Raw genomic sequence first — 22,076 nt, 5'->3', positions numbered from 1 at the left:
TAGTAATAAGATATAATACAACTCTGGGCAAAGTTACCTACATTAGTCTGAGCCCCAATCTCCTTATTGCTAAAATAATAATGTTGGCCAGTACCAAGTGCAAAAAATAGAGTAATCTCCCTTTCCTGGAGCTTCTCTTTAAATAAATACGGAATAAAGCCTGGGAGTTGTATGCCACTTAGGATTTTTAAAACTGCAATTAACAGAGCACATGACTAAAAATGCCACAACTACCAGATGCTTATCATCTGACATCATAAGAAAACTGGAGATTTCAGCAGAGGTTAATTCAATGGTACAATGACAATCACATAATCAGGAATTTAGGTGCTTTCTTTCTTTCACTATGCCATCTTTAGCTTGTCAACCATAGCTTGTCTCATGGTCCCAAGGTGGAAGTGGCAGTCCCGGCAATTGTATGTACATATAATAATGTTCAACAAAGAAGAGTAGTCTACTATGAGCCTTTCTCAGTTATATATGGACAAACTTTCCTGAAGTTTCTCATCAGCGTCCCCTCAGATTCCATTCCTAAAGTCTCAGTCATATGTCCATGAATAAAACTGTCATTGGCATAAGGAATGGTTAGTGAAGACATCACCTTTCCTGAGAAAATGGAGAGTTATTCTCAAATAAAATTAGGGATCAGCCAGCATGGAAAAATTAATGAAGGTGGAAGAGTAGATTAAAAAAAATAGTATATGACAAAATGTATCTTTATTGAAGACAGCAAGTGGTTCCATGTTTGGGTAAGTTTGAGGAACTCCGAATGAAACAGTTACTAAGGAACCTTCTCATTGGCAAGATTTGGTTACTATGATTTAAGCAATGTTAAACATTCTAACTTTTTACACTTACCTATTTAACAGAGGTGAAGTGTGAAATTATTATATCAGAGTAAGCCAGTTCATTTAAAAATTAAAAACCAGCTATGTGGAAAAGAATCACTTCTGCTAAACTGTGAACCTTGACAGTGGCAGAGACATTAAAGAGGAATATCGTACCTAGAGGAGATGATGATTTACTACAATCTTCAAGGAATGTTCTGATCCTATATACAGTCCTCAAGAAAAAATATATATATTCTAAGCTCTACTAAAATAGTGGTATGGACAGGTAAATACAGAATGCTTTTAGAGTTGATGAAGTCCTTGAAGAATCTCATTTACCAACAGATACCACAAGGATATGAGTGTAACTGCCCAAATTTCAGAACCAGCAAACATACAGTGCACAATGTGATTCTCCCTAGCCTTCCTCTTTAGGATCCAAGTATACTCTGAGTATCCCCCAGCTTTCCGAAGGGCACACAATGAAGATCAGGGCTAGAGTTTGTTTCCCAAGTGGTTTTACCCTAAGAGAATACCATAAGCCAAGCAGAGTGTAAGCAGGAGAGCAAAAGTCTTTCAAGTATTCCTTTTGGGCCAAAAAATTGTTCATTTTTATGTTTCTTTAAACTGAAAACAAATCACCAATGAAGAAAACTTTTTAAATGTATGTTTCAAGACAAGTGGCAAATAAAAAGGAATATGATTTGGGCTATATAATTGAAATCTAATGTTATGGACAGAAATAATGTAGGCAAAATAATCCCAACTCTTGACCATGAGACTGAATTGCCCCAACATCCCAAGTGTGTCTTTTTTCTATCCCTTGAAATCAGGGCATATTTTAATATTTTATATTAAGAATAAAGAAGAAAAAGTAGATATAGATTCATTGCTCTAAGCTTTTAGAGCTTTATAAATTATCAGACCTTTATAAACTACATAGAAAACTTCTCTGAAATCAGTGAAACTCTCTTAGACTTCTCCCTACAGATCCACACTTTTCTTTCCTTAAAACAGTAAATTAAGAGTAAACATCATGATACCATGTGACTGTGTTTAATTTGACGCAGGTAACCCTGGGGAATAGCGTGGCCTGAGGATTAAGGTGCTAAGGCAGAAAACTCAGATTCCAATTCTGGATAGGTCTGTGCTCTTAGAGAAACATTTAGTCTTTCAATTTGTTTTTCTTCCACCTGTAAAATAAAGATAATATTTTACATAACCTACCAAGTTTTACTACACAGGTGTAATAAGGTGATAACTATAGAGAATTTCAAAGACATCTTACATGAATTAAGCACAAATCATTTGATGAAGGCTGACTTTTTCCTCTTATATCATCTTTTGCTTTGCAGAAATGGCAGCATTATAGCTATATTCGACCTTTTCTTTGCCCAATGGGTGTCAGATGAAAATGTAAAAGAAGAACTGATTCAAGGCATTGAAGCAAATAAATCCAGCCAACTGGTCACTTTCCATATTGATTTAAACAGCATTGATATCACAGGTATCTGCGAACATTATTTGATTTCTTTGAATCATTAAGCTATGAAATTAAAATTCTAGCTATATACCAGGGAGGCAGTGGGATCGTCCTTGACTTTAGGAACATGTCTTATTGCCTGAGGTAGCACATTTACATGAGAAATGTGAAATACGGGAAACCATATTTGAAGGAAAATATCAGTCAGGAAAAGTTTGTAAAATATCAGACAAGGTTCTGAAAATATTGGCATACATAAATGTTTGTGGGTCTCATCACATTCTTGGTGTTTGTCAAGCACACCTTGACTTTGCAAGAACCCTCCAACAGTAAGTGACACTCATTACTTTCTGAGAGTCATAGAGGTTATTAAATTACACAGTCACATGTCAAGCCCACTCTCTCATTTGGAACTTAAGAAAAGGAGAGGGAAAAATAGACAGGTCAATGAGTTTGATTCATCCCTGATACTTATTAATAAAAAATAAAACTTCATTTTGAAAATAAGTAATTTTAAAATAAGAATAAGTCAAAGGGAAAGAGAGATAAGGCATCAAAAAATAAAAGCAGGACAATAACGTCTATCAATGCTTAGGTTGTTCTAAATTTTCCATTCTAGTTATCCTCCATTCAATTCAATTCAACAACATTTACATTATGTCTTCATTTTGGCTGAGAACAATACTACTGATTTGCCAGGCCCGTCATTCCTTATCTGTAGATCTTAGAGCCAAGTATGCTTTGGAATTTAGAGTTTGTTGGACTTTAGAAAGCAAATCAACATGTAAATATCCACATCAAGTGGAATAAAGGCACACTTGAATAGCCTAACACCAGTTTAAGCGGTTTGGGCTTTCATTATTTTATTTTATTATTATTATTATTATTATTATTATTATTATTATTATACTACAGAATGAGGTCAGTATGGGTTTGTCTCTAAATCAAATGTATAAAAACATTCTGAAGGGGTTTTTTTTTTTGTTTTCGACTTTGTGGCAGTAGATCTGAAGTTGCAGAGCTCTAATTGCTTTTCCTTACGGTATTGGTTCATCAAGCACAGTTTCCTCTTTCATTGAGTCTCCTGTCCTATCCTGTTGCACCTGTTTAGTGAGAAGACAACTAATGCTCTGAAGAGCCTCCTCTACTGATGGGTGGGTTGGCTCTGGCACAACTGCTGGAACAGAGACTGTTGGGATCTTTGTCTGATTCAGATGAGCTGAAAGCTACTACCTTACATTAGAATAGGTGCTTTACTTATCCATTACACTCGTTTGTTTACAATGGTTTTATCTCTGAACAGCCTTGATCGATACTTTCTCAATAGTCACTTTCTTCCAGAAACTTGGTTTCTTACTGTCTTAGTTGATGTATGCCATCAGTTTCTGGTGGTCTTTAATGGCAAATGAATTAACAGGTACGCTGAAACCTATTTGCGTGACTCCCTACCATTGGGTTATTTGGGGGTGGTCTTTAAAAATATATATTTATTCAATGAAAGCATATCCTTGAGTTAACTTAGAATAAATATCATGGATGCAGTAAACTATATCATAACATCAACTCAAGAATATGCTCCACACGTTGAAGTTACATTTAATTTGCTGAACAATGTGAGGACATATTCATAAACAGGCTACCAAGCTTAATTTTTTTTCTCTCATCATGTTTTATTTCCAATTTAAAACTATTTTAATCCTTATGTCTCAAATGATTTGAGGTGAGTTCTGTCCACAAGTAAGATTTCCTCCATCTTGGAAGCAAAGAAAGAAGAGTTAGTATCTGGAAATTTCTTCTTATGCCACAAGCTGGCCAGGTGTGAGGAGGAAATAGCAGAATCCAACCAGCCACCTGGCTGGGGAGGACGCTCTCTGTCCCTGTCTCTGTCTCTGTATCTGCCTCTCCCTGTCTCTGTCTCCCACATTATTTCATTAGAACTTACTATGGGCTAAGCACTTTACATACATTATCACATTTAATCCCACAACCTTATGAGGTGGGTACAACTATTACTCTCACTTCGCAGATAAGGAAGTGTGACATAACCACCCAAGCTCACACAACTAGTAAATTGTGTAAACAGAGCTTGAACTAAGGACTCCTGACTCCCAGCCCATGTTCTTTGAATAAGATCTAAAGTCCCTTGCCTTGGCCTAACTTGTACCAAGCTTAATTTTAGCTACCAAGTTAAATTTGTCTTATGTGAATTTTTAATTTGTATTTAAAATTGGATGAAATTTTCATGAATATTATGGATTTTTATATAGCTCACAGCCAAATCAAATATAATAAAATAAAATATTAAAATCTTAATGAAAAAATCTTATAAACTTTATTTAATTATCTTTTTAATCAATAAACCACCATATATTATTTATGAAGCTGCTATACATCTTATAGGAATAAGAAGACAACGCAGAAATTAAGAAATACTGAAACAAACAAACTAGTTTGTAGAAGAGACTATAACTCTTCACATACTTATCATAAATACAGTTTTGAATAAAAACAAATTGACTAGATGAGGGTTTTTCATAAGGTTTGGTTTCCTTTATATCTTACATAGTTGTCATTATATTTTTAAAACAATTAAACATTTTAAAAGGTGAAGAAAACAGCTAATTTTTACCTTTTATGTGAAAAGCACTTTATATTTAAACAGGACTTTGTTCTTAGTAGCTCTTATTATGTGCAAGATTATTTTGACATCTTCCATATATTTCAGTGCAAAACCATTGGTTCTAAGCTTAACATGACCTGGTGGGCAATGTTATATTAGCTGTCTCAAATATAAATTATCCTATATAACTATGATGAATAGATATTTCTTAAATGAGAAAAACAAAGCAAAATTTTTGCATAGGTAAGTTTTACACAGAGAACATAGAGATTCTGGAAATCCATCAAATGTATTGCAATCAAAAAAATGATAGAAACATGCGGCATGAGTTAGGGTAAAATGGGAACTCTAAAAGGTCACATGCTCTTTGAATTATATTAAAACTGCACTCACTGTTTTGTAATATCTTTATATCATAATCTCAAACTTCAAATCAACTTTACTTTATTCCAGCATCTTTGGAGAATTTCTCTACAGTAAGTCCTGCAACAACTTCAGGTCAGTACTCAATGGCATTTTTAAAAATATAACTTGGTGATCATCAAACTCCATGACATTAGAAAAGGATTTTTTTTTCATAGCCTTTTCTGAGACATTTATTCTTCATATTAACATGTAAGAAGTTTACATTTGGTTAAGAGCAATGTAGCTCATGATCTTGCAGATTTTATAATGCCTAGTTATAACATGCCAAGGATATACATTTCCAGTTTCAATGTTCCTTACATATTGTAAGCTCTACATACATTCATATACATGTAGGGTGTGTGTGAGTGTGTTTATGTGTGAGTATGTAACATCCTAAAATGTGGCTCGAATCCTGAACTCTTGGAGATGAATCCATAACATTTGTAAGGTCACCAGGAATAAAGAAAAAAAATTGAAAGATAATCAAATGATGACTTTCAGAACGTATTGCCTTCTTGAGAAAGGAGAATCTAAAACCTAATGTTAACTTTGCTCTATTCCAGCATTTCTTTAGCCCCTTTTTCTAACTACAACTGGTTATTATGGCTCATAAAATTTAGAACTTCACTTTATCTCACCAAGATCACGCCACTGTCAAAAGAGTTTGCTTTGGGAAATTATAAAAAATTCTAAAATTAACCTAAGCTATCTCAAACTGTAAAATTATTAAGTTGTAGGAAAATAATTTAAATTGGCATCAGGAGCCCTAAACATTAATCCTGGCTCTGCCAACTACCAGAAACACTGGGTGCATCTCTTTACTCCTCTGAAAATCTGCTTCCCATAAATTGCAAATAATAAGATTTTTCTGAGTATTTCAAAGTCATTCCAAATATCAAATTTGTACATAAATGATTTCTAAAAGTATAAACTGTTATAAAACTATAAAGATATTACTTTTGGTACTATCTATTATCATGACCATTTTTATAATATTGGGAAGATCTACATTTTTTTTAAGTATCTACTTGGGTCAGAACTACCTTTTACCAGCATTGCCTCATTTAATTCTCAGAATGATCCTGTAGAGACATAATATTTTTTCCACTTAAAAAGAAGTAAGTAATAGGGGCGCCTGGGTGGCACAGCGGTTAGGCGTCTGCCTTCGGCTCAGGGCGTGATCTCGGCGTTGTGGGATCAAGCCCCACATCAGGCTCCTCCGCTGTGAGCCTGCTTCTTCCTCTCCCACTCCCCCTGCTTGTGTTCCCTCTCTCACTGGCTGTCTCTCTCTGTCAAATAAATGAATAAAATCTTAAAAAAAAATAAAGATTAAAAAAAAAAAAAAGAAGTAATAAGCAATGTGCCCAGAGTCACACAGCTATTAGGTGTCAAATTCGGGAATTAAAAGCAATTCCTTTGGAGTCCAAAGCCCATGGTCTAAGCATACCCCAAGCTTCTATTTCAAATAACATCAGATTAACTTAGAACATGTAAGTCCACAGCCATTAAGAAATTAATGAATCCTTGTGTTTAGTTATTGACAATCGAATAACATCGTCTTTTTTACTTAGAAAATTAAAGATCACTTAAAATCTAAAAACCTCTGCTCTACAATTCTAAAAATCAGTGAAAACATAAAAGATTTATTCTTAGATCCAGATACAAATGACATATCCTTAAGCCAATAGACAATCATAATTCACAGTAACTTTAAAAACTCTCAGGTTAAATAATAAACAGAAATATACAATGGAGTTCTAATAATCCGTTTAAAAGGTAATAATTATCTTAATGCCATTTATTTTTGCAGGCAAACTAACAACCAGCAGTCCTCTGTCAACTCCAGGTCAGTATTAATAATTTTATTTATACCTTTTAAAAAAAGTTTTCACTTATGTTTTATTTTAGGGTCTTAAGAATTCTCTGCTAACACAGCAGTTAATATTACTCCTATTTTATGGATAAGAAGATCGGAGCATAAAAGTTTGCAGCTTAAGCCTAAGATTTCACCAAAAGTGAGCAATGTATTTAAGGCTAATGCCTGGATTAGCTGACTGCACTCCAGTCCTCTGTTAGAACCCTGGTTATTATCTGTTGCTAAGAATGCCACCAATAGGATCAAAATGTTTGCCAGAAGGGATGTGGGTTTCATCAGATGTGAAGGGCTTTTTTTCTTTGATTATTCTGTTTGCATGAAAGGTAGAAATTCTTGCTCTCTCAACACGATATGTGAAGCCAAACCAGCACCAAAATAGCCTTGAATTCATTCATTCAACAAGTTTTCATTAAGTGGCTACTTTTTTTTTTATTACTATTATGTTATGTTAGTCACCATATAGTACTTCATTAGTTTTTAATGTAGTGTTCCATGATTCATCATTTGCGTATAATACCCAGTGCTCATTACAACATGTGCCCTATTTAATACCCATCACTGGGCTAACCCATCCCCCACTTCCCTCCCCTCTGAAACCCTCAGTTTGTTTCCCAGAGTCCGTAGTCTCTTATGGTTCATCTCCCTCTCTGATTTCTCCCCCTTCGGTTTTCCCTCCCTTCCCCTATGGTCCTCCGTGCATCCACATATGAGTGAAACCGTTTGGTAATTGTCTTTCTCTGCTTGACTTACTTCATTTAGCATAATCCCCTCCAGTTTCATCCATGTTGATGCAAATGGTGGGTATTCCTCCTTTCTGATGGCTGAGTAACATTCCATTGTATATATGGACCACATCTTTAACCATTAGTCTGTTAAAGGGCATTTCGACTCCTCCCACAGTTTGGCTATAGTGGCTACTTCGTGCTAACTTCCAGGATGTATCTTTGATGTGTCAATTTCTCTGGATTCCTAGTAATTGTCTACTGCACTTTAGTCTATCTGCTTGTCAACTAAATTGCCTTTTCTGGTCCTAATTTAATCTTCGTGTTGAATGGCCTGGGTGTGTCCCTCATCTCTTCAGATAAACTCCATAAAGGCAATATCGTATAGATCTTCAGCTCCTAAATTAATACTGCCATTCTTGTTACTAGAATCCATATCAAATGTTATATGCATTCAAGGAAAGAACATTTGTAAAACTAGACATGCCCTTCTGAGTAAGACTTAATAATTCTTGAATAAAATGTTTGACGTGATGTTTGAAAACAACAGGGATACAGAAATCATTAATCAAAATCCTTTATGAATCAATCTATCACACCTCCAAATCCACAGACTGTTTACGGTAGGAAAATGCTGCCTGAGGTTGCGTTCGGGTGTTAACCCACACAGCAATCCAGGATACGAAAAAATAAAACTATTCTTGACCCCACAGTCTCCTCTCCAATGTGGAAAATTATTTACAGCATGAACACACTTTCAAAAAAATGCTTCTAGGATTGATAATGGCTGATTCCTTCAGTTTTAAAAAAAAAAGCTGAAAAAGTAATTTTAACATATTTTGAGAAATATCTTTCTTAAACTTTTAAGTCAGCAACAAGTATCCAAATTAGAACCTGTTTTCTATTTGTCTATTGATTCATTGAGTGATTCATACAAACCACAGTATTGAAGACATCTCAGGTGTATAAAATGCTCTAAGAGAAATATGTAGAATGATTTAGATGGGGGTGGGGGGGACAAAATTACTATGAAAGCAAGAAAGTCTTAGGCTTAAAAAGTCAGTGTTTCTTCCTTACTCTCCTGAGGACAAACTTGTCAAAAATGTAAGAAGTGGCTGAATTTTATGCCAATTTCCTCCGGCCAAAGGAGATGGTGAATGGGGGACAAAGAGTATGAGTGGTAGTTCACCCATACTTTGCTCTCATTGGAAGTGAAGCAAAAATCTCCTTTCCTACATGTAAGCTACAGGGATGGGATCAGTACACAGTTAGCCCTATCTATCACACTTTAGGCATTTGATATGTAAATTGAAGACCAAAAAACAACATACAATTCTCTATCATTGAAAAAGCATAAGCAAATCCATCATTAACTAATTCCACCAATTACTCTATATGTGGTGTTTGGCAAGCCGCCTAGTCTTTTTTAACTTTAGATTAAATTATATATCTTAGAGAACGATCATGAGAATTAAAAGAGAGATAATGGAGAGACCACTATACTGTCTCAATTCGTGACAGTCACAAAGTTAGATTCCTTCTTCCTTTTCCTTTTTGACTTAGGAAGAAAAAAAAAAAAACAGTTGAATGCTTTTTTTTAGGAATAGTTCAAAAATGGAACTAAGTTTAAAACAAGATAATTGTGCGGGGCTCCTGGGTGGCTCAGTTGTTAGGCGTCTGCCTTTGACTCGGGGCGTGATCCCGGAGCCCCAGGACCAAGCCCCACACCGGGCTCCTCTGCTGGGAGCCTGCTTCTTCCTCTCCCACTCCCCCTGCTGGTGCTCTCTCTCTCACTGCTGTCTCTCTCCCCGTCAAATAAATAAATAAATAATCTTAAAAAAAACAAAACAAGATAATTGTACTTAGTGATGCTCATTTAAATCTGATCATTTATTTGACCAAAAACACTTGATATTTGAAGCTTTCTTTTTATTGGACACTGTATTGAATTACCTTAATCAGTCCTCAAAGAATTATAATAAGGTAAGGAAGTGGCAATAGCTCGTATTCCCTCTTTTACTAGATGCATGAGTCCCCAGCCTTCCTTCCCATTTTCCCCTCTCCTACAGCGAGATACTATAGATTTATAGAGGGGAACAAGGCAATTAAACTTGAAACCCGCAGTTTCCAAGCAGCAATTTATTATGAATATGCCTTTCAGGGATGTTAAGTTTATTCTCATCTTTATATGCCTGGAAGACAGAGTTTGAGAAAAATCAACAAAGGCACGCATCATATACCTGGCATTAGTACTATTATAAATTCTGCCAAAAAGAATTTTTGTATGATAGCAGGTACAAAGTCCATGAGGATTATGTCCTATTGTTCAACCGCCTTTGTTGCCAATTACTGTAAAGTTTTATTAACCCGTTTGGAACACTAGAGGAGGGAGACGGGGACCAGGGTTGAATTACCCTGATTGATTTCTTGGCTGCTACAGAGTGCCAAGAGGGGCTGTTTTGGGCAATAGTTCAAATGCTTGAAGGATTTCTAGAATATAGCTTGTTCTAGTCTTTTGTTATTTCCTATGTAGGCAGTGATTGCAGAAAAACAAAAGTTTCACTATTGTGGGCTTTCTCAATTTCATACAAAATGCAATCTTGCTCCAGTACTACCATATGGAGGGGCTTGGGGATTGAAGAAAAAGAATCGGCTGATTTAGTGAAGAACATGAAATTGGGTCAAGAGAAGCGAAGGTAGAATTATACTCTTCAGTTGAATTGCCCAAGGACTAAGACACAGAGACTTTATCCAACACCAAATGCATTGTAACTTTTTTTTTCTCTGCATTTGAGAGAACAGCGTGTATATTGCTAAGCACACTCATCTTCTTTAAAACATCTCTACGCACATGGCATCAGAACTGTTCAAGTATCTTTCCGCCGTAATTTCATTTGGATTGACCAGCCAACTAAAAAAAAGATGAAATTAGTTATATCAAAGTTGATAAGAATTTCTGTAAGGCAATATTTATTTTTCCAATACAGTGTAGAGGAATAAACAGCCTTTAAAGGCAGGCATTCACGGATTCAGACTCCACTTTCACTGCTAGGTATGCTGTAAGGATTTAGGGCTTAATGTGTCTCAAACAGCTTTGTCCACCAAACATTATTATTTCCAATTGAATAATGGGAAAAATAAAAATGTAAGATTTCCAAAACGTGATTTGCAAATTATTATCTTGTAGGGAATGCTCTTTGTAACTGTTTTCGAAGGGGAAAGAAAAATGGATTTCTGTCTTTTTATCCTCTCCAATGCCTAGCACAGGACCTGCACAAAATAAGCACCATGGTTTCCTCACCACAGATCGCCAAAACCTGTTGTGACTTTGGATCATTCTGGAGCAATCACATTGAGTTTATACTGAATCCTTTATGGTACAAATATAAATGGATAACTAAAGCCTTCCATTTACAGAATCCCAAATAATAGTAACTTCCTGGTGGGTTTTCACAAAACGCCAAAGAATTAATATCCCGAAGATAAAATACCATATAGGTATAAAAATACATGCACACCTTTTTTCCCTACTCAAGGTAACAGTAATTAATATTCAGGCAACTTGTTCAGCTTCTGATAAAGAAAACCAAATATTATGCTCTCTCTGCACATTTCTTTAAATACAATTACTTAACTACTTTCCTAGAAATTCCTTATTGAGAAGTGTAGTACAGACTTCTTAGAGAAAGAGAAATACCAGAGCAAGAATTAAGGAATGGAATGGCACAGAAAGTAATACACAAGTTGAAGAACTAGTTTTAAGAGTGGCAGGTCATTTTTTAAAAACCGGCATCTGGCTAATGTTTCGATGAATGGTTTGTTGGAAATTGTCATCATATATGTGTATGTAAGGAGATGAAAGGAAAACCGAAGACAAGGTAAAAATGCAATCGGATGAAATCCCCAGACGTATAGTGCTAATGTCACGATTATATTTTCCATATTGGTTTCAATATGAAGAACTTCTCTTTCTTCGTGGACTAAGGCAGCTGAAAACTGTTTAGAGTGCAGCCCAAACTGGGATACCTCATATTTCCACCTTTACATCAAAATCCTTCAAATTGGAATCATATTGTAATCCCACCAAGGGTTCCTCTTATAATTATCATCATGATTAATTAATGGATAATTCAACTGGCCACTCCAAAAGTGTAGGTATCATTCTTAGCGTTCCCCTTTCCACCCCCTTTGGTTAGGGGCACATCTAGTCACTAAAACTCATCTATTCTACTTGTAAAATAACAATTGAGTCCATTCCCCACCTCTTCTACTAGTGCGAAGTTCCAACCCTTATCAGCTAATAAGAGCAAGTCAGAGTTCCAATCCTTATCCACTTTCACCTTGACCATAAAAACAATTTCTTAGCTTGTCTCTTTATTCCACATGATTCTCCACTTGGTCCCCAAGTTGCCTTAACAAAACATGGACTGATCATACCACACATATAGATAAGAACTTTCAATGCCATCGCCTACAGAAAAAATATTTCTCACATTTTACAAAAATAAAAAAGTTCGCCTACACTTGACACCAAACTCCCTTCCTGCCATGGCCTTCACAAACATCCTACCATCCAGGTAAGTTATACTCCTCTGTTTTCTGTGTATGGATGTGCTCTTGTCACATCACCATGTATCCATTGCATACATCACTCTTCCTGATACGTTTCTTAGCATCCTTCAAAACCTAGCTTGTATGAAGATGTTTTCAGTTTCTGCCTCAAAAGAAGACTAATTGCCTAATCCTTGGTGTTCCCATAGTATTTTTTATACCTCTTTAAAAAAAATAGTTAATGAACTAGTCTTTCACTAAACTCCAAGTTTCATGAGAATAGAGGCTCTGTCTTATTCATCCTTTTATCTCTATTCCTTAAAAATGTTTGACACAAATAAATAGGCAATAAATACTTGTGGAGTGAATAAATGATCATTAATGAGATCAAAAGGTCCCAGCTGGTACCACCTGCAAGTGTGTTTTTTGAGGTTCAATCTGTAGAGTTTAGTAGGCAACAGACAGACAGACAGGTGAAGCATCATGAAGTGCAGTTCCCATGAGAAGCATTAGGACAGACAACATCATGCATCTTCCTAGCTATATTCCCAAATCTCTTCTTTTAAATGCTGAATACTTAGAATTCTATTAACTTCTGTTAAAACAAGACATAGATTCTCTAGAATAATGCTTTTTATTATTTATTTAACAAGAATTTATGGAATACTATCAACACTATGCCTTTAATGGATTAGGGATTCAATGGTGAAGGACTCTTGATAAGTATCTCTTCTATATCAACAGCTGTAATATGCTTTTGGGTTTATTCAATACCGGTTTTATCACTCTTTTTTTTTATTATCTTAAATGGGGGTGGTCTGTCCTTTAGGAATGGCTCTGATCTTTATCGTGTCCTATTTTAGACATTAGGTGATCCATGAATTTCCCAATGGTTTATATTCATTTTAATTAGAGCCAATTATAAAAATCTAATTTAGTTGACTATATGCCCAGCGACCCTGTCCATAAATGTTCCTAATTAGGTATTACCTTAGTAGATTAATTGACACAAGCACTTTTATTTTCCCAATTAATTTCATGGAGCATAAGGAGAAATTTCAGAATCAAATATACTTTTAAAACCCAGCAGATGGCAGTGCAGTGCAGAATATGCCATTTTTAATACTTGCACTTAAATTTTCCAAGTTAATTTCTAGAAGTAAAATGTGTTTCTTGGTGCATCTCTACATGTAGGCGTGGAGAAGAAGAGCAGGTGAAGGACAAGACAGGCTGAGAGCGCAAGTTGATTCGATTCTGGTCAGAGTATGGTATAGAATTCTCCGGGGAATGTTTGTGTCTTTCCCACTAAGAATCTCTGACCCAAGAAGCAAAGAAATACAGAATGGAAACAGTGACTGGGTTTCTCCACTGCTCAATGTAGCCAGGCACTGGGCATGTTAAGTGTTTTATTCTACTGTAAAATGGCTTTTGCTGACAAATTTTGCTCTGCAGAATGCAAACCTTGACTTCGGCCCCCTTATTTTCAAATAATAAGCTTATAAGTAAATGAAGTGATTACTAGATACTGCAATGATGTGAAAAACATTCTAATAAATTGCCCCACCGAACACATGTAAGCAGCCCTAGAAGGTGTAAACACTCGGAGCTAAATGTCCGAACTGTAGTATTGATTTATCGAGGTTAAAATCAACAAAGTAAACATTCATATTTAACATTGATGAAGAAATACATGTCTTCTTCTCAAAATTTAAAATTCTAAACCTTTACAAATGACTAATTAAATGAAATAAAATTTACATTAGAAGTTGAAATAAATGCTTGTAAAGACCTAAATGACAAAAATATATATAATAAATATCCAAACACTGTACATATGGTTGGAAATTAAGTTAACTATGCCAGAAACATAAAATCAATCTTTTTTTTCTAAAGGAAATGTCTCAATAGAATGCCCGCCTGGTTCGAGTCCTTGTGCTGATGCTCTGAAGTGTGTGGCAATTGATTTATTTTGTGATGGAGAATTAAACTGTCCAGATGGTTCTGATGAAGACAATAATACTTGTGGTAAGTTATTCCCCCCCCACATTCTCTCTAGCCACTGCCTTTTCATCCTCTCTCGCTGTCAACACACACACACACACACACACACACATACCCTGAGATACCAGAAACTACTGGCGAATAAGATATCCCAATAGCCATGATTATAATTTAATACAGAACCTAAAAAATAATTGTATTAATGTTTGTGTAAACTATATTATGCAATTTTAAACATTAATTAAGTGGAATTCTATTTGATGGCTATGGAAAGAATGCTGTGATTAATGTCAGTCATAAGTGAAGGAAGAGAATGTCACGGTTTTTCACCCTTTATTAAACTACTCCAAACTATTATGAATTTGAATGCTTTTTCATGTTTTTTCACAGTTATACCATAATATCAATCTTTTTTTTTTTGCCATTTCAATGGCCCCTCACTCAGTAATTGCCACTCCTTACTTTTGATTGTTGCTTTTGACATAAAAACAACAAATTGACAAAAAAGTGTGCTTGAGTTGCAGTTGTGTGAATAAGAGAAACCAGTTATGAATAAGAGCTTGTCTCATGAATAAAATATCCATGCTTTATTTGTAAATTTTGGCATCTGTTTAGGAGTTAATATTATTATTATCAATTATTATTATTATTATTATTTCACACTTAAGTAATACTCTATGCCAAGCATGACTCTAAGTGATTTAAACATATTTACTCTTTGACTTACTTCATTTTATAGTTGGGTAACATATATACGAAAGATTATCACATAACTATAAATATAGATTGGTAAGCAAGGTAAAGAACTATTTGAATAACTCTAACTTACAATTTGTTCTTAAAGAATTAAACAGAGAGCATGAATTGAGCAATTTTTTGGTGTGGTTTATGATCAGTCTTAAAATTGACCACGAGCACAATTAGTTCCTGAAATGTATGAAGGTAGTAGTTACAGTTTGCTCTTCTATTATTTGCTACACGTTGCACTTCTAGCTTGATATTAATTGAAGATGACTGCTCCAACCAGAGCTTGAAAAGTTACCTAACCACTTGGTGCTTACTTTTAAAGACAGGCAGTTGGCCTGTTTTCCAGGACCAACTCAAAAAAAGGCAACTTGACTAAAGAGGCTTCTACGAAGCAATCCCAATTCAAATGGTCTTTGATGAAATTCAAACCTTCAAAGTTTAGCTACATACTTTGAAGTGCACTCAGAGCATATTGGAAGAAAGTGCAGGCTACAGAATATTTTTTAATCTATTTTATATCACTAAGTTACTCAACGAAGAAGAAAGCAGCATTCTTTTTTGCTATGGTTTTCAGGCAGTTTCCAAAATCTTTTCAGGGAGAATATGATACAAGTGTGCCATCATGAGGTAATAAGGGTCAGGTTGCTTAATATTTCAGAAAGAATAATGCATGCCAAAGTTAGACACATAGCTGTACGCCTATTTAACGATGATCGATAAACTTAAGTGGGGAGGACTATGTAAGATGAGTTGAAGAATCAGAAAATGTCTTTACTGTCATGGAGTTAATAATGTTCATGGTAAAGTAATAGCAGCGCATTTCTGAAAGTGACCAGAGACGTGTCATGTAAGTGTGACGAGTTGTCCCAAAATAAGTTACAAGGCCATGAATTCTTTTTCTGAGTCAGTATGGATTGATGACATGAGCCTCGGTATTAGAACTGAATTAATTCTTCAAATTTGCCTCAAAGACACAATCAAACTGCATTTTTAGTTTTCAATATCACGGATGTTTGTGTTCATTGAATCTTAGTCTCAACTAACCATCCATGTCACTAACTTTAAGTCTCCAGATCCTCATTTTTCATTTTTGTGGGTTCTCTTCATTATTTGTATTTTTAAATTAGCATTGTATTTATCTTGGAAAATAAATGTAAAGCCTTTGTGGAATAAATGTGGACAAATCAATCAATTAATCTGTCTTTGTGCAGCTAAGATTCAGGCCTATAAGCTGTTCTATTCATCATTCATCATTAGTGATGGCGAGCCCAAAAGCCCAGTGCGCTTCTCCTCAGCACCAACTTGAACTTTTAGTAGCATAATTTCTGCATGAAAGCTGTGTCCATTAATCTACATTCACAAAAAATTAATTTAAGAGTATTTTTCTATATGAAATTGACCCTTGTGCACACACACGCACGCTCGCACGTTCTCTCTCTTTCTTCTCCAGCTGTGAGCTCTAATTCTAGTGTGTGTTATTAATAGAGTCACATTAATGTTGACTTCCTCACATAGCTTCCTTTTTTAGCCTTTAGTTATTTAGGTTTTACGCAAACTTATAGCTGACTATAGCTGAACCAAGACTTCTTTAAATTGTTTTTCTCTTCTGATTAGAACGGCATCAGCAGGAAAGTTCACTTTTTAGCTGACCTATGAGAAGGAGAGATGCTGACTCACAGCCTTTCAACCGATGTTCAGACCTATTTGGAAGTTGTCAACTGTCTCTACAGATTGTTTGCATGCCCCTATATATGTGCACGGTAGACCTTGGTGGGTGGGCATAGATCACGTTTGTTTTCTACATCCTGGAGAATTTAAGGACCTAAGCAAAAACGCCACTAGTAAATATTCAGCCAGCAGAGGGAGCTCTCAGTAGGTTCTAAAAGCATAATTGTTGCCCATTGCAGGCAACAATTCAGAGAGCTCATATTATTTGACAGGCTCGTTATCTCCCATTCAGGATTTTTTTTCTCAGGCTGCACTGTAAAGCACTGTGCAGTCGAAAAGTTATAACCCTGAACACTCAGTAATCCTACTTATCTATGGCTGGGTTAGATCTATCTTTTCGAAAGGCAATCCCGCCTCACTGTCTTGCGTAAAATTCAGTTCTCCAGAAATATCCTGAAATTAAATGAAAGAATGAATGAGAAAGCCCCTAGAACAAGCCTATATCTTGAAATAATATTTTGGCATTCTGAACTTTGCTGTTATAAGTAATTCAATCCTATTGTAATTTTATTTTAAATGCCTTTAGGAATGTTCTTCTTCAATACTGTGGTCTTTGGGATTCCTGGGTGGCTCAGTTGATTAAGCATCTGCCTTTGGCTCAGGTCATGATCCCAGGGTCCAGGAATCAAGTCTCAAGTAGGGCTCCTTGTTCCACAGGGAGTCTGTTTCTCCTTCTGCCTGCTTGCTCTCTCTCTCACAGATAAATAAATAAAACCTTTAACATTTTTTTTAAAAAAAGAATACTTTTATCCTCACATGCAATAATTCCCCAGGGGCCCTTTAGAGCAGAACCTGATGTGCAGATTCTCCAACCCACCAAAACTCCGCAACTTCGTAGACAACTAGAAAAATTGATCATATTTTTTTTAGGATAAGCTAAACACTATGATAAAAATCTTAGCAACTTAAGACAATAACTGTTTGCTTATCTTGTCATGGTCCAAGGAAGAGGGCCAGGGGCTGCACTCCATGTAGGCATGTAGGATGCCAGCTCCTTAACAGTCCCCTGGGTCCCTAGTCCTCCCCCGGATCATTTGCAACCCACTGACAGACAGGGAAAGAATGTCACAGAGGGTCTTTTTAGAAATCACATCTGGAAATAAATACAATTACTTCTACAATAGTTTAATGGCCTGGATCAGTCACAAGACTCCATTTTTAAAAGTGCAGTCTAGTGATGTGTCCTGAAGGGTCCAAAAAAGGGTATAGCAAACCTACAACAATCCTGCCGCCAGGGACACAACTCAGGTTTTTGGAAAACTATGAATCATATTGTACAACACAGACCTGTTGATGCTTCCCCCAAGAGATGTAGTGAATGAGTGAGTGTAAAGAAGGGAGGAATGACTGAAATGCTACCAGATTTGCAAACTGGTTTTATAAATTCTTAAACCAGTCCTGTTTTGTTCCCTTTTTACTCTACCTTGTTTGCTTCCTCCTATTTGTTGTAGAATGTCATTGCAAGTGTGAGCTATTCTAATTTTAAGAGCAATGAAAATGATGGAATTCTTTAAAATTTCCTGTTCCTTCTTCTATTTACAATTCTGCACACACATGCCCTCCCGCCTCCCCCACTTTTCAGTTCAAGAGTAGATGATAACATCATGACAGCTCTATGTATTGAGGTATCAGGCAGCAGAGCCTTGTATGCTCAGCAGTGAGACTGCCTGGCTTTAAATTGTCACTAATAAAGCTGGGAGAACGTTTGCTAGTTCCTTAACCCCTCTGTGACTCACTTTCTCCACCTATCATTTCATAAGGTTGTTGTGAAAATTACATTAATCCATCTATAATAACTTCAGAACAGTAGCTGGCACATAGGAAACACTCCATCAATGCTAGCAGTTATATTAAAATGTAAATGGCAGGATGATTGCTCCACTTCTGTAAATATAAACTATTTACAGGAGCAGTGGACTTTCCTGCACTGTCTGTAATCTTGAAGTCCATATATATATATTTTTGACAAACAGATTAAAAGGCTCCATATATCACCTAAAACAGAAACAGACACTATTTTTACTTTTATAGTCATTGAAGCTAAGGGATTGATTGACCCATTTACTTGGCATGGTCTGGGATGGGCAAAGAGTTCAGGGTGAAAAAGATTTCCTTTTACAATTAGGAAATTCTGCATAAAGAAATCACATATTTTACTGTTTATCTTCAAATCATACAAATTCTCCTTAACTGACCTCGTTTGCTTGGGGAGTATTACACATAAGGAGATTGGGTTCTCTGTACAAGCTCTGATAGTCTCCACTCCCTCTCCCAAATCTGTGATGGATTTTTCAGTGCTTAATCCTTCTATCTTGGATTATCTTTTCTCTTCTCAGTTTTTGTTGTTGTTTATTTGTTGTTTTGTTTTTTGTCTTCTGCTGGGAATCAAGCTATAAAGTCATAATCCGACACAATGAATTCCTAGGCCATCATTTTTAAATTGACTTTAAGTCTTACAATTTACAATCTTACAATCTTACAATCACAAAATGAATTCTTATGCTTTTTAAAAAATACCAAAACTAGCAAAAAGCCAACCAAAAACTAGACAGTTTTATAAAAATTTCTATATGCTGTTCACTTTTTCAGTTTTTTTTTTTTTTTGGTCCATATAAAATATTGGATGTCATATAATAGCTTGTATTTTTTAATTTGACAGAAATATGGCATACTGTCACATGGGATTTTCCATCCATCCATCTAGGATTAGTTTATTCTAGCTCTCATTCTAAGGGCACCAATTTAATTTTAATAAATTTCTTTAATCGCCCTACTCTCCATCAGTGCTTGGCCTATACGGAATTAACGGCCTACCAAGAGGAAAAGGACACATTCTAGGAGTAGTAATTTTAGAATACGGTGTCAACAGAATCAAGTAACTAAGTATATAGAAAATAATCTAAGAAAAATTAAAGATTGTGAAAATAAAATGGGCTTTATTTTTTTAACACATAGTATACATAGTAACTGTAAAGGGGACACAAAAAATAGTGAGGCATGGCTTCTGGTTCATGCCCTCAGTACGATTTTATTTCATTGTATTTATTTATTTATTTATTTATTTATTTATTTATTTATTTATTTAAGATTTTATTTATTTGACACAGAGAAAGAGAGACTGAGAGAGCACAAGCAGGGTGAGTGGCAGGGGAAGAGGAAGAAGCGGACTCCAGGTCAAGCAGGGAGCGAGATGCGGGGCTCAATCCCAAGACCCTGGGATGGTGACCTGAGCGGGAGGCAGACACTTAACCAACTGAGCCACCCAGGCGCCCCTCTCAGTACGATTTTACACTAGTTGGAAGTGATTCAGATATATTCAGATATAAAGACAACTGATGATACATGACATCAAAGAGAAGTATATGAAGTAAATATGCTACAAGAATTAAAAGAGGAAAATGAGGAATCATGTCTTGGGAATATTGAATGAAAATAGTGAGCTAGCGAATTCATACAAAAGAAGCAAGAGGTTTAAAAGATGGTGGAATAGACTGGATGTGTAGAATTCACTACAGGCCACTGGCAGCACACATATCATTTGCCTGGTCATATTTTGATCATTTTCAGGAGGACATAGCATGTAATGTATGTATTTGAAATTCACCCTAGCTCCAATTTAAATGAGGAAAATAAGACTAAAACCATTAGTAACTATTTGTCTAAATTAGAAGTTAATAATTCAAATATATTTATTTCCTTAAAAATATGAAAAAATGCTAAAAATTCAGCTTAGGTATGAGTATTTAGAAATAGAATGCTTTTCTAAAGGAATCTATGGTGGGTTATGTACACGTATTTGAAAATAGGCAATAGATTTTAAACATGAGTTCTGATCCACTCCCATTTGATCATTTCAGTTCTGTAAAATGGCCTCATAAGATTCAGTCATGAATATTCTATGAAGTGTTCATTAGACAATTCGAATGCCATTTCATATGAGAAAACTTTCCAGGATTGTTTTTTGTCTAACGTGAATTCCCAATTTTTTCCCCCAGCCACGGTTTGTGATGGAAGTTTTTTGTTGACTGGGTCTTCTGGGTCCTTTCAGGCTGCTCATTACCCGAAGCCTTCTAAACCAAGTGTTGTTTGCCAGTGGATTATACGGTAATACATCATCTTCCCTTCCCTGTCTTTAAGTCAGTAAGTCTTTCTCTTACACCATAAGTCCTACCACCTTCAGTAGTCTACTTATTTTTTAACAATCATTTTCACTGCCATAAAGCAAAGTCTACCCAACCGATATCTTGTCCAAGAAGTTTCGTTCTCATTCTTCACCTTTTAAAAGGTGTTCTGTGCTATGGATAATACTGTCTAATAAATGGGGCCATCATTAAGCTCTGCAGCTATGATTGTCACAGATCAAGTGCTGCCAAGCTGAACAGCACACATGTGTATCTGTGTATTGCAATATGTAATATTTCCCATCACTTGCATCCTGGCCACGAAGAGTTCCTTTCTCATTATAAAGCATCTGTATGAAAATCTCCTCTGAGGTGATTTAGTCATGGCAGATGAAGAGACGGGGACACCTTTATACACATCCTATTTGCTCGATCTTGAATAACACTAGGATCAGTCACTGTGTATTTGCCCCCCAAGCTCTTAATTCAATACACTAATTCAATCATTATGATGATCGGAATAATCAAGCTGGGAAGGCTGATCCACCTTACTGTTTATCTAAGCATTTTTCACACACAGTAGTACCTGATATTCCTGATATTCCAAAGGAAAATAATTTGTACTCAAATAAATCAAAGTAACACTGAAAGTAATAAAAAAGTAATAATTAAAAGTAATAATTAAAGTAACACTGAAATAAACTCATTACAACTTTTTTTGAAGTTCAGCCCTTCTCATAGTTGCAAGTCAGTTAACAGGCAATATAAATCTCAAAAGAAGAAAAAAAAAATCATCTTAAGCCACTGATCATTTTCCTCCACAGAACATGTGGAATAAATGTTCTATGGAATACACTTTGATAAATGACATTCTAGTTAGTTCATGTCTCTTAACAGCTGAATGGGATTATGGTTTCCCAATCCAACCTTCTGTATAATAGTTTTAATCATTGTGATGATTCACAAGAAAACCAGGGAAGTCAACATAA

The 22,076-nt window shown here is 35.5% G+C and overlaps 1 protein-coding gene across 1 annotated transcript in view; it reads left to right on the top strand.

Annotated features, from left to right (window-relative positions):
- The window catches only part of TMPRSS15 (transmembrane serine protease 15), a 111,803-nt gene that overhangs the window by 8,661 nt on the left and 81,066 nt on the right, over positions 1-22,076 (top strand). Inside the window, exons 4-8 of the mRNA XM_045785712.2 lie at positions 2,186-2,337; positions 5,387-5,431; positions 7,152-7,187; positions 14,384-14,515; positions 20,962-21,070. Coding sequence (XP_045641668.2) covers positions 2,186-2,337; positions 5,387-5,431; positions 7,152-7,187; positions 14,384-14,515; positions 20,962-21,070 — 474 coding nt within the window. The remainder of the gene's footprint in view (positions 1-2,185; positions 2,338-5,386; positions 5,432-7,151; positions 7,188-14,383; positions 14,516-20,961; positions 21,071-22,076) is intronic.

This window comes from Ursus americanus, chromosome 4, assembly GCF_024610735.1.
Source record: "Ursus americanus isolate L20-20 chromosome 4, mUrsAme1.1.p, whole genome shotgun sequence".
NCBI classification, from domain to species: Eukaryota; Metazoa; Chordata; class Mammalia; order Carnivora; family Ursidae; genus Ursus; species Ursus americanus.
This window is presented reverse-complemented; position numbering and strand designations above follow the sequence as displayed.